The sequence below is a fragment of the Dacryopinax primogenitus genome (genome assembly GCF_000292625.1).
Source record: "Dacryopinax primogenitus strain DJM-731 SS1 chromosome Unknown DACRYscaffold_17, whole genome shotgun sequence".
In the NCBI taxonomy this organism is placed as follows: Eukaryota; Fungi; Basidiomycota; class Dacrymycetes; order Dacrymycetales; family Dacrymycetaceae; genus Dacryopinax; species Dacryopinax primogenitus.
In genome coordinates this window covers 453,312-467,477 of record NW_024467214.1, presented here as the reverse complement: position 1 = coordinate 467,477, position 14,166 = coordinate 453,312, and the positions used below count along the sequence as shown (strand labels likewise).

General features: G+C 51.8%; 4 protein-coding genes across 4 annotated transcripts; 3 read left to right on the top strand and 1 right to left on the bottom strand.

Annotated features, from left to right (window-relative positions):
* Window positions 1–1,003: 1,003 nt before the first annotated feature.
* Window positions 1,004–5,186, top strand: DACRYDRAFT_24111 (uncharacterized protein). Its single transcript, XM_040773549.1, has 20 exons — window positions 1,004–1,221; window positions 1,271–1,381; window positions 1,430–1,714; window positions 1,768–1,916; window positions 1,966–2,160; window positions 2,211–2,315; window positions 2,368–2,398; window positions 2,450–2,563; window positions 2,615–2,733; window positions 2,784–2,905; window positions 2,956–3,151; window positions 3,199–3,464; window positions 3,515–3,596; window positions 3,644–3,718; window positions 3,774–3,920; window positions 3,975–4,058; window positions 4,107–4,379; window positions 4,434–4,528; window positions 4,580–4,766; window positions 4,816–5,186. Exons 1-20 carry the CDS (start codon window positions 1,008–1,010, stop codon window positions 5,134–5,136), a joined length of 3,171 nt encoding a protein of 1,056 aa, XP_040625924.1. The 5' UTR covers window positions 1,004–1,007; the 3' UTR covers window positions 5,137–5,186.
* Window positions 5,187–8,304: 3,118 nt separating this feature from the next.
* Window positions 8,305–9,686, top strand: DACRYDRAFT_82932 (uncharacterized protein; the record flags this gene model as incomplete). Its single annotated transcript, XM_040776599.1, has 9 exons — window positions 8,305–8,316; window positions 8,368–8,525; window positions 8,590–8,686; window positions 8,732–8,958; window positions 9,015–9,102; window positions 9,148–9,167; window positions 9,217–9,402; window positions 9,462–9,620; window positions 9,670–9,686. Coding segments are annotated over exons 2-9 (936 nt in total), but the record flags the coding sequence as incomplete, so codon positions are not given.
* Window positions 9,687–9,923: 237 nt separating this feature from the next.
* Window positions 9,924–11,429, bottom strand: DACRYDRAFT_56513 (WD40 repeat-like protein; the record flags this gene model as incomplete). Its single annotated transcript, XM_040775379.1, has 2 exons — window positions 9,924–10,071; window positions 10,117–11,429. 2 exons carry the CDS (start codon window positions 11,427–11,429, stop codon window positions 9,924–9,926), a joined length of 1,461 nt encoding a protein of 486 aa, XP_040625922.1.
* Window positions 11,430–12,299: 870 nt separating this feature from the next.
* On the top strand, window positions 12,300–14,020 carry DACRYDRAFT_56683 (MFS general substrate transporter; the record flags this gene model as incomplete). Its single annotated transcript, XM_040775387.1, has 4 exons — window positions 12,300–12,898; window positions 12,943–13,201; window positions 13,243–13,690; window positions 13,755–14,020. The coding sequence occupies 4 exons, from the start codon at window positions 12,300–12,302 to the stop codon at window positions 14,018–14,020; spliced, it is 1,572 nt and encodes a 523-aa protein (XP_040625921.1).
* Between the last annotated feature and the right edge of the window lie 146 nt (window positions 14,021–14,166).

Genomic DNA, 14,166 nt, shown 5'->3' with positions numbered 1-14,166 from the left:
GTGACTAGGTCTAATTGGGGTCGCCTGCTTTTGGAAAGAGTGTTGTCAAGCCAGCGGTTCCATTTCGAAGGCTCAGGTATGCGCGGAGAATCTGCCTGCCAATACGGCGCACCTTATTGATCAGCACCGCTGCAGCGTGTTTGGAAGGTGGGTGTGCCTGCGGCTCGGGCTTTTCCGGTCCTGGCGCAGTGTGTTCTTCGGTCGGTTGCCTAAATATACACAGTGGAGAGGCTTCGAGGGTCCGATTACCTTAACCCCGAACCGGTATCCAATCAATAAGGGCTTCTGACCCTGATGTGAAGAGCGAGTTCAATGACCGCCTCCCGCCAGTCGAACAGGATGAATCAGGGACCCCTGGGTTAGGCGTTTACCACGACGGCTTTGCATTTCCAACTCCAAGTTGTTGGCATATCTTGTCCATCCATTATGTTGGTACCTCACCATGCGACCCCTTCAATGACAATCACAGACCTGCTAGGGCCCAAGGACGTCCGTAGGCACCCTGCAGATTGGTGCCACTATGTACTGTTTGGGACTTCTTAATTCAAATTGTGGAAGAGCTCACTACCGTCTGATATCGGGATTCGCCTCCTGAACCGTAGCGCACACGTTTACAGGGAAAGTACCCGAGTCTTCTCCAGACGCGCGCTTTAAATTGCGAAGTTTTGGCTTTTGAAGCACCGGCTACTCGAACAAGACCGTTAGATTTAGCGAAGGGAGATCCATCGAAGCAATATGGGATAAATGGAATGGGTTGAGCTGGAACATAGTAGAACCAGATTGAAGCGAGATCCCCTTGATGCATATCATATCTGCTTGTTCAATTGTCCTTTCCGCAAAGGGTGATCATACCACCATTTCTTCATCACAGGACTGGCAGAAGTTGCTCCCAAAAGGTTCCGTTAAGGTGTCGTGGCTTGTATGCGCGTGAGTCGCGCCCCCGTTGATTACATCAACCCAAAACGACGATGCAGGACGTCGGTTATGTCGAAATAACGGACGAGCCAATGACAGAGCCCGGAGCAGCAGACGCTCAAATGTCATCCAACGATGCGGACGCGTTTGTCGCTCTGTCCAATCTCCTGGACTCGATAACGGCAACACCAATGAATCGTTCGCTGCACATTCAACATCTCGCCCTATGCAAATCGACCCCGGTACTTGCCGCTCAGTTAGGCACGGCGCGCGATATGTACACTTCCCTTCTTGCAGTACCGGAAAGTGGGTGTTTAGCGATCCCACTCTTGACTGTGACTGATGATATCAATAGGTGTCTGGCTACCAATTCTCGATGAGAGGACTCAGGAGACGAGTATTGAAGAATTGGAAGCCGTCAATGCGATGCATGAACTCTTCGTCAAAGCAGAAACTGACTACCTCTGTACGATTTCTATAGCTCCCCTATGTGAGATAACTGACAAAATACTAGCGATCGAGATTCTCAAACGTCACGCCACTTTCCTCATAACGGTGTCAGAGTTGACGTTATCCGAAGAAGGGTTCAAAATGAGTGGATACAATGAGGATGATATCCGTACGAAGTTGCAGGAAGTTGTCAGCCGCGGGGAGGGGGATATGGCGCACGGGTCCGAGGTCTGGAACCTGTGGATCGAGTGGGAGCTGTCGAGGTTGGAGGCGATCGAAGAAGCCCGACAGGACCGAATCGCCACTCTACACGAAGCATATCTTGCACGTCTGGATTTCCCGCATGCTTGTGAGCATAAGCTACGAATATCTATTTGTGGCGGCAATTGACAATGTTCTCAGCGAACGACTCTACTTTCGAAGCTTATTCTGGCTTCGTGTCTACATATTTGCCACCCGCAGCCTATGAGGACACGATGGTCAAAGCTTCTGCTGCTCGGCAAAATGCGCTGCGAGAATGGTCCAAGAGAGCCGATCATGAGAGGGCCCTGGTGCGTCTCAGGGATAGCACATTTTACTCCTGTGCTGATTGTATTCCAGGTCAACGGCCCGGCCGCATATGCTGCCTACCTTCGCTGGGAGAAGAACCCGCACGCGCTCAAAACCGAACGGGTCAGATGCTTGTATGAACGTGCGATAGCAGACGCAGCGGGTCGACGATCTGCAGAAGGGGATGAAGGCGTTGCCGCCGGGAAATGGGAAGGCGTATTCTGGATGGACCTCATTAGATTTATCGTGTGTCACTCAGCACGTCCCCCTATTCTGAGACTGATCACGTGCATCAGATCGAACATGCTGGGGACGAGCACCTCGAAATGTCCTTGTTTGCTCGCGCAATCCGTTCGGTGCCTGAAAATGGTGAAGTGTGGGCGGCGTACATTCGAACTCTGGTCCGTCGTGCGATACCACCCTTTCATCTGGAAATGACATAATTGTATATAGGAACGACACGATCTTGCAGAACAGATTCCTGGTATGTTAGCGAGGTTGTTGAAGTAACGCCGTGTCTGACGTTCCGTGGCAGATGTATATGCTGGTGCCATGGATACAAACCTATTGTCTGCTTCCGATGTGGTCGAGATTACGCTCGCCTATGGTGCACAGCTCAAGCGGCTTCTAATGAGTTCTGATACTCCAGGTGAAGAACCCATTCCGCGCACTGGGACCACATTTACTAATGTGTTAAAAGAACCGGATGAAGCACTACACGACATCCTGACCACTATGCTGAAAACCGCAGTTAAAAAGGTCCGTTCTCTCGAAGGGGCCGATCCCCGGTTACGTTTGGAGAAATTCTGGAGCAGTATTGTAAGCACAGCAGCGATCTCGCGAAAGTTTTGATATTGATCATCAGGCAGTACGTGGATCTGCATGAGCCTAGCGAAGAAATAATGGAAACCGCTCGGAAGGTATGGGGCAGCGCAGTAACGTTTTATTCCAACTCGTATCTCGCCTGGTCTCTGTATGCTCAGTTCATCTGGTGAGAGATCTTTCCCCACAAGTCTCCCTCAATCTCATGCATCTTCATAGGCAAGACTTGCGTGATATTAACCGTGCGCGCCGGACCTACCAAGAGGCTGCCGTCCGCAGCCAGCTGGATTGGCCTGAAGCTATTTTCGACGCCTGGATTGACTTCGAACATCGCTTTGGGACGGCCGACGAAGTGGAGGCAGCGTTGATTCGTGTGAAACATTTGTCGGACAAGGTGACCACTAAAAGACAGGAGGTAGGTTAGTCTTTGATAGCTGCTTGCGGTGGTTGAATATTATGCAGGAAGCAGAAACATATATGGCCCGAACCACACATATCCAAGCCGAACAGCAAGCACTGCAGGCCGTTGAGAGTGTTCCGCAACCTGTTGCTGGTATGGATGTGGATTCAGCAGTTGATAGCCATCGAGATTCCAAGAAGAAGCGTAAGGCAGAAGATGAAGGAGAAGGTTCTGCCTCAAAACGACCCCGTGCTGCGGAACAGGTGGTCGAACAGCCAGCTCAAGTATCAATGTCCCCTGCTCCTGCGGAGCCGGCCTATCTCAAGCGGTAAGCATCCAGACCTCTTTCTTTAAAGATGTGGCTAATTGTTGCCCTAGTGATCGCGAGAATTCTTCTGTTTTGGTCTCTGGATTGCCTATGGATGCCACGGAGGATGCACTGCGGCAGTTATTCCGTGATGTAAGGTCAAATCTTCTTGTCTGAGATATCGCTCATTGTCTTCTCAGTGCGGGGAAATCCGAGAGATCAAGCTTAGTGAGGTGCCTGGAAACCATGTCGCAACTGTGGAATTCATGACCAAGGTGAGACAACTCTTTTACTCCAGAATTATACTTGAATAAGATGATGAACTTATAGGACAGCGTGCCAGCCGCGCTTACAAAGGACAAAAAGCGAATCAGTGGGGCAGAGATTGCCGTCAATCTGGCATGGAAGTGTACCCTGTTTGTCACCAATTTTCCGGAGAAATACGATGACCCTACAATTCGGCAACTTTTTTCCCCTGTGAGCACGCAACCTAAGGTTGTCTCAGGATTATTACTAACCAAGTTATGCTAGTTTGGAACGATCATTGACGTTCGGTGGCCCAGCAAGCGAATCAATACTACAAGGCGATTCTGCTATGTCCAATATACCTCACCAGTATGTTGGCTCACTATGGTGATGTACCCTAGCTCACAATTCACCCAGTCGTCAGCAAATGACGCTTTGTCTTTAAATGACCAAGAGCTCGAAAATGACCGTCGGATAAGCGTCAATATCTCGGATCCCACGCGAAAGAAGCAGCGCACGGACGCCGGCGCTGATAAGCGTGAAGTGTACGTAGCTGGCCTCGCCAGGGGTGTAAAAAAAGAAGAGCTGGAAAAGCTGTTTGGTGAGAAGGGCAGTGTGAAGGAGGTGCGGCTGGCTCTCGGCCCCGACGGGCTGTGCAAAGGTTTTGGCTTCGTAGAATTTCAGGATGAGGTCGGTCGATGTTCCCTTGAGTTTGCTCCTCTCCTAACATAGCGTCCACTTCAGGTTGGTGCCGAGGCGGCTTTATCTCTGAACAATACCGAATTTAGAAAACGACGTCTCGCCGTCACCCTTGCAGATGCCAGGGTTCATGCGCGGAAGTAGGTGTTTTCCTTGATTTTCTTGCTTCCTTATATTGACTTCGAGCTCAGAGAACTGCCTGGTACAGGGCAAGGCCGTCAAGTAGATCTGCGTAACCGCAGCGTGAGACTGCGGAAGATTCCACCAGGGACACAAGAAGCAATCATCCAGCAAGTGGTTGAGAAACACGCCAGTGTTCGCAAAGTTGTGATGAAGACCGGTACAGATGAGGCGATTGTTGAGTGCGACACTATTGCGGTGTGTATTTGCTGTTTTTCCCATGGTCAAATATCTCACATACAGCTAGGATGCTGGTAAATTGACTCTGTCTTCGGACCGTATCGTCGTCAATGGCCATCCTCTGGAAGTCCTGGAGGAGTCCGCTGCACAGGCAGTACGACCAGCGGCGGGATCCTCCACTGGCATGTTCGCCCCACGGACGGCTGGTCCGCGACCGAAAGCTGGTTTGGGCCACAAGGGTACTGCTGGGCGTGCAACTCGAGCCGCTGCGGGCAGCCAAGCAAGTGCGGGCAGAGCTGGTATTACCAGCAATAGTGGAGCGGTCAATGGAGCTGGTACCAACAAAGGGCAAGATGACTTCCGGAAAATGTTGAGTGGAGGGAAGTAGCCTGAACTTCTCGCATGTATGCTGGACTTGCCGATTAATATAGACTGTTTTGATGCGCGTATATGTGGGGTATGAGCAAAAGAAGGTGCTTGTTTTCCGTGTACGGGATCAATCCCGCGTCTCCGTTGCAATTATACGACCACCCCGTGACACGCTCTGACGACTCCCTCTCGTCGACGGTAATATGGATTCAGGGCCATCTCCCAAAAGAAGAAGAATTCTGCCTACCAACGAACTTCAGTCTCTCACCAGGAGGATTGACAGTACGTGTCGATTTTATGCGCATACATCTTGTGTTGATCGGAAAGCAGCCCTCGTTGCCGATGTCGTCGCGTGTCTTACTAACTGGGATGATACATCAGACTCCTTGGAGTCAAACCTACGCGAATTGACAACGCTGGCGCTTTCTTTTAGCGCGTTGAAGGCAAAAGCAAAGTCAGATTGGCAGCCATTGGCCGATAAACTCGACAAGCACGGTATATCGTACGAGATCGGGTGGTGATCCCATCTGACAGGAAGTCCCAGGCGTCGAACTGTGGAACACCTCAACACATCTTCGAGGTACGGAAACCGGAAAAGAAGACGTCCAGATGCGCATATATGCTCATCGTGAGTGACAACAATGCCCTACACTTACCTGCCACCTATTGGTTGAAGTTCGTCATGCTGCTTATAGGCTCCTTGAGGCTGGGATGGAGGCTCCGCCTACCACTGAAAGCAAGTTGCGCTGTTGACCTGCCCGACATGAGCTGATATCAAGAGTGCGCTGTAGGCCTCGTGCAAATGATCCACCTCGCGAGTAAGACGGCGGGCACATTGTCAGGTGAGTTGACATTAATAAGAATAAATCGATCCTGACCTTAGTGACAAGGGATCGGTGAGGTCGAAAATGCGAATTCAATTCTGGAATCCGCGGCAAAAGTCTGTATTCGTATTTCTGATACGATAAAGATTTGACCCTACGTTTTCGAAGATGGAAGGACAATTACAAGGCCCTGATAGCACTGAGAACGTCGAACCAAGCAAGCGTGCAGTGGCGCTGACAGCATATTATTCTGAGCGAATGGAAGCTGTAGGGGTTCTGAATTTATTTTGTCTTATGACTGAGTTCTATGAACAGGCCGCACAATCCAACAACCAGGCAGTTGCGTCATACATGCTCCAACAAGCGATGGGTAGGTTCTACCTTGAAAGTGCTTATGTCCTCGACTTGATCCTGTTATCAGACGAGCGACGTCTTTCTCTTCTTCCTATCTCCGAGGTTAAACACGTGTCTTGAAACATTGTCGCGAGATTGCTCAATTAGCACACAGGCGGAACTCTTGGGGACAAAAACATTGAATATTGGCAAGAACATTATGAAGGGTACATGGGATCGAGAGAAAAAGGAAAGAACCACAAAAGGGATGGACGGGGACAGAGCCCGAGTTGCGATCAATTGGTTCCAGGCTGCACTTAGAGTGCTTGATCGAATGAAAGAAGAAACTTCCCTGGGAACCCAAGATATCAAGGTACGTATGCTGCAGCCGTACGGGGGTATTCCCACAGTTAGCTGACATGACAACAGCGTGCGACATTGCGAAGCCTTGGTATATCCTTTGCTTTGCATTTGAAAGCGATCTTATCCTCGTCAGCACGCGCCTATTTTGCGGCATCGGGGGACAGCCCAGATTTCCTGGTCAGAGCAGAACAGGCCATCCATGAACTCTTGCGCTTCGTTAAGGAGACATCGGCGAGTGTTACAGAGAGTCCTGTGGGCCTACCTAATTGGCTCGCTACAGTCTCCCGCGGAATATCAACAGGCACTTTGGATGAAATTGGCTGTGCTCAAACGACGAAATGCCAGTGACAAGGAACTGCTCGATGGCATGATGTTCTTCATCACAAAAGCGACCTTCATTACTTATATTGAGGCAGCGTTTGGCGAAATCATTTCTTGCATGGATACGACAGAGGATGAAGTAATGAGGTCCGATGCATTCCTTTCTGTCCCGCCCGAATACTCATCATCAACCAGTGTGCTCGTCGAAATGAACTCATTGAATGAACGAGGGTACGAAACAAAACCTATAAAGCTGTTGCACATTAACTTCCCTTCGTAGGTCAACGTTGGTCATCACCATCGCCCGTACTCTTCTCCACCAGTGTTTACAAATAATCAAGCCGAGCACCCAAGATACAGTATGTCAAACTCTCATCACTTTGATGACATACTCGAGACCTCGACTGGAGGATGACACAACATACTCCAGCATTGAAGCGGTTCTCGAACGCATGTACCGTTTGTTGTACAACATGATGCCATCTGAGAAGTGTTCCCCAGTCATCTCCCATTGCGAAAACTTTGCTCTAGACAGCACCTCTTCTTTGGCCTGTCAAACGGTGATGATACTCATTGATATCTGACTATGACTGCTGAGAAGGAAGCGCCAGATCCTTGTCAGTTTCGGCGATCGGTTCCATCAATCGCGGAAATACGCGAAAGCCGCCCAGTATTTTACGCTTTGTGCTCATTCCGCATTCAAAACGACGGCTAAGACAAGTTTCCCCAAAGTATTAAGGAAAGCAGCGCTATGCCTGATAGAGGCTGGCGACCTCGCACAGGCCTCTCATCTCACAAGTCAATGCCCTATCACAGACGCCAGAACTCACTATTTACACCTTCTTATTGCTGTAAAAGAAGGTGAGGCACCTCCCATACCATCCGAATGATTTGATCCTAACTCAACTTGGGCCCAAGGTCGAGAGGAGGATGGTACGTTATCGCACAACCAGTACATTGGACCAATTTATCGCTGGAGATAGCTGTTGCGTCAGTACGAGACATGGTAAATGCGTCTGACTTTGAGCGCTCACAGCTAGCCATGGTCATGCAACTGGCGCAAGAGTCCAACATGAAGAGTTTAGTGCAAGCTGTCTTGGAGGCGCTCCTTCACGTGTTTCGCGTTCGAGGAGAGCCGCCTGGAGAGGTGAATATGCTTGATTTATACCGGTAAGACTAAGGTTGTTTCAATTGCTTCTTGTCTGATTCTCCTGCAGATGCATCGTACGACTGCTGGTTGATCGTTTAGACCAACCTGTCGAAGACACGTATGTATATCTTGTGCCACAGTGGTCGCTTAACAGCCAATGTTTATAGCCCGGAAGTTTTGGCAGCCTTATTCCAGCATTTAGGTAACCGTATGTTCTAATCGTTGGTTTTTTCTGTGCCAGTGAATTAACTCGATTTAGTGCAGGAATACCTGATGGAAGCCCTTCGGACTATCACTCCTGTCTCCATCACGAGTGATCTCCAATGGCTATGGCGTACCATTTATAACACAGGAGTACGCGGCTGTTCGGTTTGGGATGATGATGCTGTCTCTGAACTTTTTCGGCACGCAATACTGGTAAGTAAAATGCACGACTCAGAGGCTATTTGGAGAAGGCTCACTGTCGGTCGTTCTTGACCAGCTGATGGAATGCTGTGAAAAGACTCTCTCCAACGGTGCGGATGGCTATATTACCGTGCATAAAGCAATCGCAAGCTTCCTGGTTATCTCGGGGAAAGGTAGCCGCAACTTTCCGTAGCATCTACTTTTGCTGAAGAAAACAGTGTTCCTTGCACGAGGGACGAAAGATGCACAAGTGCGTTTGGCCTTGCATCGTCAGGCTCTACAAGAGATTGTAGTCTGTAAGACGCGATTGAATACTGCTCTACAACAATCTACCCCGGGAGAAGAAGAAGCTCGCCTTGGAAAGATGCTTCAAACTTGTGTGGTCTATGAAGTCGAACAGCTCGCGTATCTCGGGCAATGGGATCCCATCACTCGGCTCATTCAGGTTTGTCATGTCCGGGCCGGCTGTCCTCCGGGTGCACGCTTGCTTATCCCATATAGGAAACTAGTCTCGTACCCTGTACCAACATGGACGCACTGGAGATGATAGCAGATATATTGTGGAAGAACAATCATTGCCCCATTGGTGGTACGCCCTTTAGTGTACGATGCATCTGATAGCTTACTGCCACAGTGGTGCATGCTGCCCTTGAGGTACTCGATGACCTAATGAGCGTTCTGTCCGACTTAATCCCAGATCCAGGCAATCTTACGCACCAGCCTCGAAACTGACCGATTACCTATGGCAAAGTTCTGCAGGTGGTTGCGAGCAGTCTGCGACCTGCTACTGCAGCGGGGAGGACCAAACGATCGCCAAAAAACGACGCACTACTTCAAGCAGGCAATCGATGTGCTACAGCTGTGGAAAGATCGAGCTGATTTCAGTGAAGTGCGTATACGCGGGTGCCGGGTCTACACCTGGAAGTTGACGCGTTACGCATGGCGTAGCTGTATCCGACAGAGGAGCGACAATGGCTCTTTTCCACTGCGCATAATGCTGGTATTGAAGACTTCCGCATGTCCAATGTTGATGGAGGCCGTGCTTGGTTCGCGATCGCTAGGAGTCTTTGCGCGTTCGTGCCGGGTGGGGATGAGTATCTTCGTCGGGTGAGCAAGGATGCACTGATTATTCGGGTAATGAATGATGTCTCTCCAGCTTGACACGGTGCAAAAGTCTGAATTTCATTGACTCGTGTGCGAAGTTAGCAGCTCATCGTTCGCCAGGAAAATCAACGAAAAATTTCACTTTAAGTGCTGAATAAGGTGAAACCTTTCAACCAGCCCCGGATCGCGAAGCTGATTCAAGGTCACTGCGGTGTCCCTCAACGAGGATCAACGCCACGCTACTACCATTCTCATCCCCAGATAGGTAACTCGATGAATTAACACTATGATGCCCATGATGCATTCCTATTGTATGTAATGACGAAGCTGGTACAACAAAACCTTGCCCCTTGTGTTGGCAATCGCGGCGTACTCGTCACTCGCAGAGAAATCGACGCTCGTAACGTGTCCCAGAGGTGTGCCCGACGTCGGCCAGTTGAAGAAGACCGTATTACTAGTCACATGCATCTACATATCCTCAGCTCAAGTCTTTCTCAACACAGGAATACGTACCATCCTCAGCTGATCTTTCTGGTCCTTCGAAGCCAAGCACAGGATCTCCGTACTCCTGTTAAACTTCAAGCAAGAGATCCTTGTCGTAAGATTCATAACCGTCCTGAGCGCCTTGGGATTCCCCTGACCCATCCCCGTGTTCATAGCAGAAGAATCATAAAGGCTGACAATCCCCGTCCTCGCCCCCAGGGCCATCCCCTGCCCATCCGCACTCACGGCTAGTGCGCTAGCCCCAAAAGCACCCTCGTCTTTCCATTTCCTCACACACCTGCGCGCAGCCACGTCAAACACGTACACTTCTCCCTCTTCGCCAACGGCTAGGATCTCCTTCCCCTCTGGCTGGGTCCACTGGAGTGCAGTGACCGCGCTGTTAAGTTTTACGCTTCCTAACACCTGCCCACTCGCCCCACCAGCACGCATATCAACAAAATAGATATTCCCCCGCCTTCCCCCTACCGCAAGGAGGGTCCCGTCAGGTGAGAACTCGCACATCTCCAGCGAGCGTTCTCCGTCCTCGTAGTTCTGAGCACTAGGGGATCCCCACAGGCCCCGAGGAGAGTGGAGAAGCTGTCCAGAGAGCAGGTCGTAGCTGTACCAGAATGGTCTTGGACCTGTGCAGAGGACAGCCGTGCCTTGGGGGTTGAAGACCGCTTTTGTGAGGGGCAAATCCGGGAGATGGATAGATTGGAGTAGGGGATTGCGGGCGCCGTCGATGGAGAAGAGCTTGAGCCGGCGGTCGGAGGCGGTGCTGAGGATGGAAAGCGAGGGGTGGAAAGAGGTCATACAGCTCGAAGAAGAGGGGGAGGAGAGGTTGGCGTCTGCGAGCCGGGTGAGCTGGAGCTCTCCTGATGGAAGAGAGGTGCTCTTGGACGATGGGAGGACGATGTCTGCTGTCCCGTGTAGGAGGGAGTCGATTCCTTCTTCCCCTTCCTCTCCCTCTGATACCCGTTTGTTACGCTTCGGCTTAGCCCACTCCGGCGCTGGCTGGATCTTCTCAAACTCTCGTCTCAGCCTGAGCTCGTACTCTTGTCCAGAGAGACTGTCCTCTGCTGCTGACTGGCGAAGCTTGCGCAGACGATTGGAGGAGAGGGAGACGGTTAGCGTGCTGTCGGAGGGGTCTGTCCAGGCAGCTTTTTTGCGGGATGAGACGGCAGGCGCAGAGAGAGGTGCGGGGGAGGGTTTGGATAAGTCTGTGTCGTCGTTGTCGTCTTCTTCTGGGCCTGAGGAACTGGCGGAACCGAACCCGTGGAATTCTTCTTCCTCTTCCCCTGGGAATTCATCCTCCGAAGCGGCCTCCATATCACCGAGAACTGGACCGTCCATGCCCTCCAGAGCATCATCCACAAAAAAGAGCTACAATTATTGAGAAACTTGACACTTGACCACTTGACATAGAAAAGAAGCTCACATTTTCATCTTGTAAATGCTCCAATCCACTTTCAGTCAAGTCCACGACTTCCGTCGCTACCTCACCCTTCCTCTTCCCCTCCCTCCTCACCCTCTTCTTGCCAAAAAGCATCTCCTCCAACTTTCTCTCCTCGTCATCTTTCGCACTCTCATCTTCCAGCCTTTGCTGGGCCTCTTGAGAGAACTCGAACTCCCCTGGGTTGCCGTCCGAGATGTGGGCAAGTCGATGCTTGGACTTGCGTGGTTTTTTTGTGGGTCGGTCAGCGGGGGCAGTGACGAATGTTGTTGAAGGAAAAGCAGCAGGAGTGGGAGAGGATCCCCGAGGGCGCTTAGCTGGTTTCGCCATGTTGTGTAGCACTTATTTGATGAAGCACACAAAGTCTGAGAGCAAGTTCGTTTGGTGAAGTTGCCCGTGAACCCCTACTTCCAACTTTTTGCTTCCGCTGCCGGGCGCTTCTTTCGGCGTTGAGCGCTGTGTGGCCAACGCCGACACTTGTTGATGTTGAATTGTTCATGCTAACGTGCTAATGTCGACATCAACACAAGGCGGATAATATCTATTCATTAATAATCTCTGGGGAAGGCCAACAGACTGCTTGTGAAAAGATGGCCGTGGCTGATAATGGCCCCTACCCCGCGGGCCGAGAATAGCTCAACCGGATACTAGGCGGGTTACTACCTCCGCCTGCTAGAGATTGAGCAAAAGTTCACAGCTTGGTCTGCTCCCACTTCGTCGACTCCCCAACCGGGACATCTATCACTATGGCTACTGCGACTGCTGAGGAGCCTATTAGCGAGTCGACGCCGCTTATCGCATCCCGGGACAGGGAACACAAGCCCTCGGCGGAACTGGTCGTTGAACCACCCTCGCCGTCCACTACGGCGGGACCTAGCATCCCTCCTACCCCCTCTGCAGCAGCGAACGAGGACGGTAGGGTGTTCAAAGTCTCCGCCGCCTCCGTATCCGTCCGTCCAGCAGATGGCGAATCGGCAAGAGAAGAAGAGCTCGATAAGCCGCTGCCCAAAACCCAGATCTTCCTCCTCTGCCTAGCCCGGTTCGTCGAGCCCATAGCTTTCTTCAGCATCTTCCCCTTCGTCAACCAAATGATACACGAGCTAGCCAGCGTCCCCACGGCCGACGTGGGATTCTGGAGTGGGTGGATAGAGAGCGTCTTCTCCCTCATGCAGACTGTGAGCATGCTCTTCTGGGGCAAGGCTGCCGATAGGTGGGGTAGGAAACCCGTGCTCGTCATCAGCCTGGCGGGTGTTGCAGTCGGATCGGTCGTTTTTGGCTTGGCGGGAAGTGTGTGGCAGATGATCGCACTGCGGAGCATCGCGGGCGTGTTCTCCGGTACTCTGGTGTACGTCTCATCCTCCCTGCGCGACATCGCTGACCTTCCATCAGTACTGTGCGAACGATGATCTCCGAGAACTCTACACCGCGTAACCAAGCACGCGCCTTTAGCCTGTTCATGTTCGCCGGCAACATGGGCATTTTCATCGGCCCCATTATCGGTGGTGCGCTGTCCAAGCCTGCAAGCCAGTACCCGGGCTTGTTTGGGGGTGTGTGGATATTTGAGCGCTACCCTTATCTTTTTCCTTGTATTGTTAGCGGGGCATGTACAGCACTGTCTTGTGCTGCCAACTTATTGTGGCTCAAGGAGGTGAGCCCGCCTCCCATTTCACCACTTCCTTCCATGCTCAGCCCATCCAGACTGGTATATCCCACAAAACCACCACGGCCACCACGAAGCCTCTCACAACGATCCAGCTCCTCGTCTCCCCCGGCGTACTCCCCGCCCTGCTAATCTTCGAATACGTGATGCTCATTTCCGTACTCTTCACTGCCCTCCTTCCTCTCTTCGCGTACACACCCATCTCTCTCGGCGGGTGGAGCTTCACCCCACCCCAGATCTCGCTCTATCTCGCAGCAGGAGGAGCGGGTCAGGCCTTCTGGATCCTGCTTGTCTTTCCCCCTATGCAGCACCGTATAGGGACAGGGAACGTACTCCGCCTCACAGCGATCGCGCGACCGCTCGGGCTTGCCGCGCTCCCGGCGCTCAATATGCTCCTCAGAGCGGGGAGGGAAACGGCGTTCTGGGTGTTGCTACCTATCGCCGCTCTGCTAGGTAGCAGCGTGAGCATGTCCTTCAGTGCGTTCCTTTCTCCCCTTTCCCATGTCGCATCTGCCGCAGTGTTCCCGCTAACGTCCTCCAGCCGCAGTCCAATTAGTGCTAAACGACATCACCCCCTCCCCCCACTCGCTCGGGACGCTGAACGGGCTTGCCCTCTCCCTCTCGAGCGCCATCCGCGCCCTAGGCCCAGTGTGCATCACCTCCCTCTTTGCGTACGGGGTGAAGCACCAGGTCTGGGCGGGACATCTCGCTTGGGTGGGCTTGGTGGGTATCGCACTAGGGTTCGCGGGGTTGCTTAGGTGGCTGCCGGAGAGGTGCGAGGGGAGGGTAAGGAGGCATCAGGATTGAGAGGCGAAGGGAAGAGGAGTCCGAAGGTGATCTAGAATTTAAGAGTAGCTGGAATAGAGGAACGTCTCATACAAGAATGGACAGTTTGCCGGGAAAATCATAATCCAGCCTTCATGTGGCAAACCCAAGGGAGGCAAACATGCGTT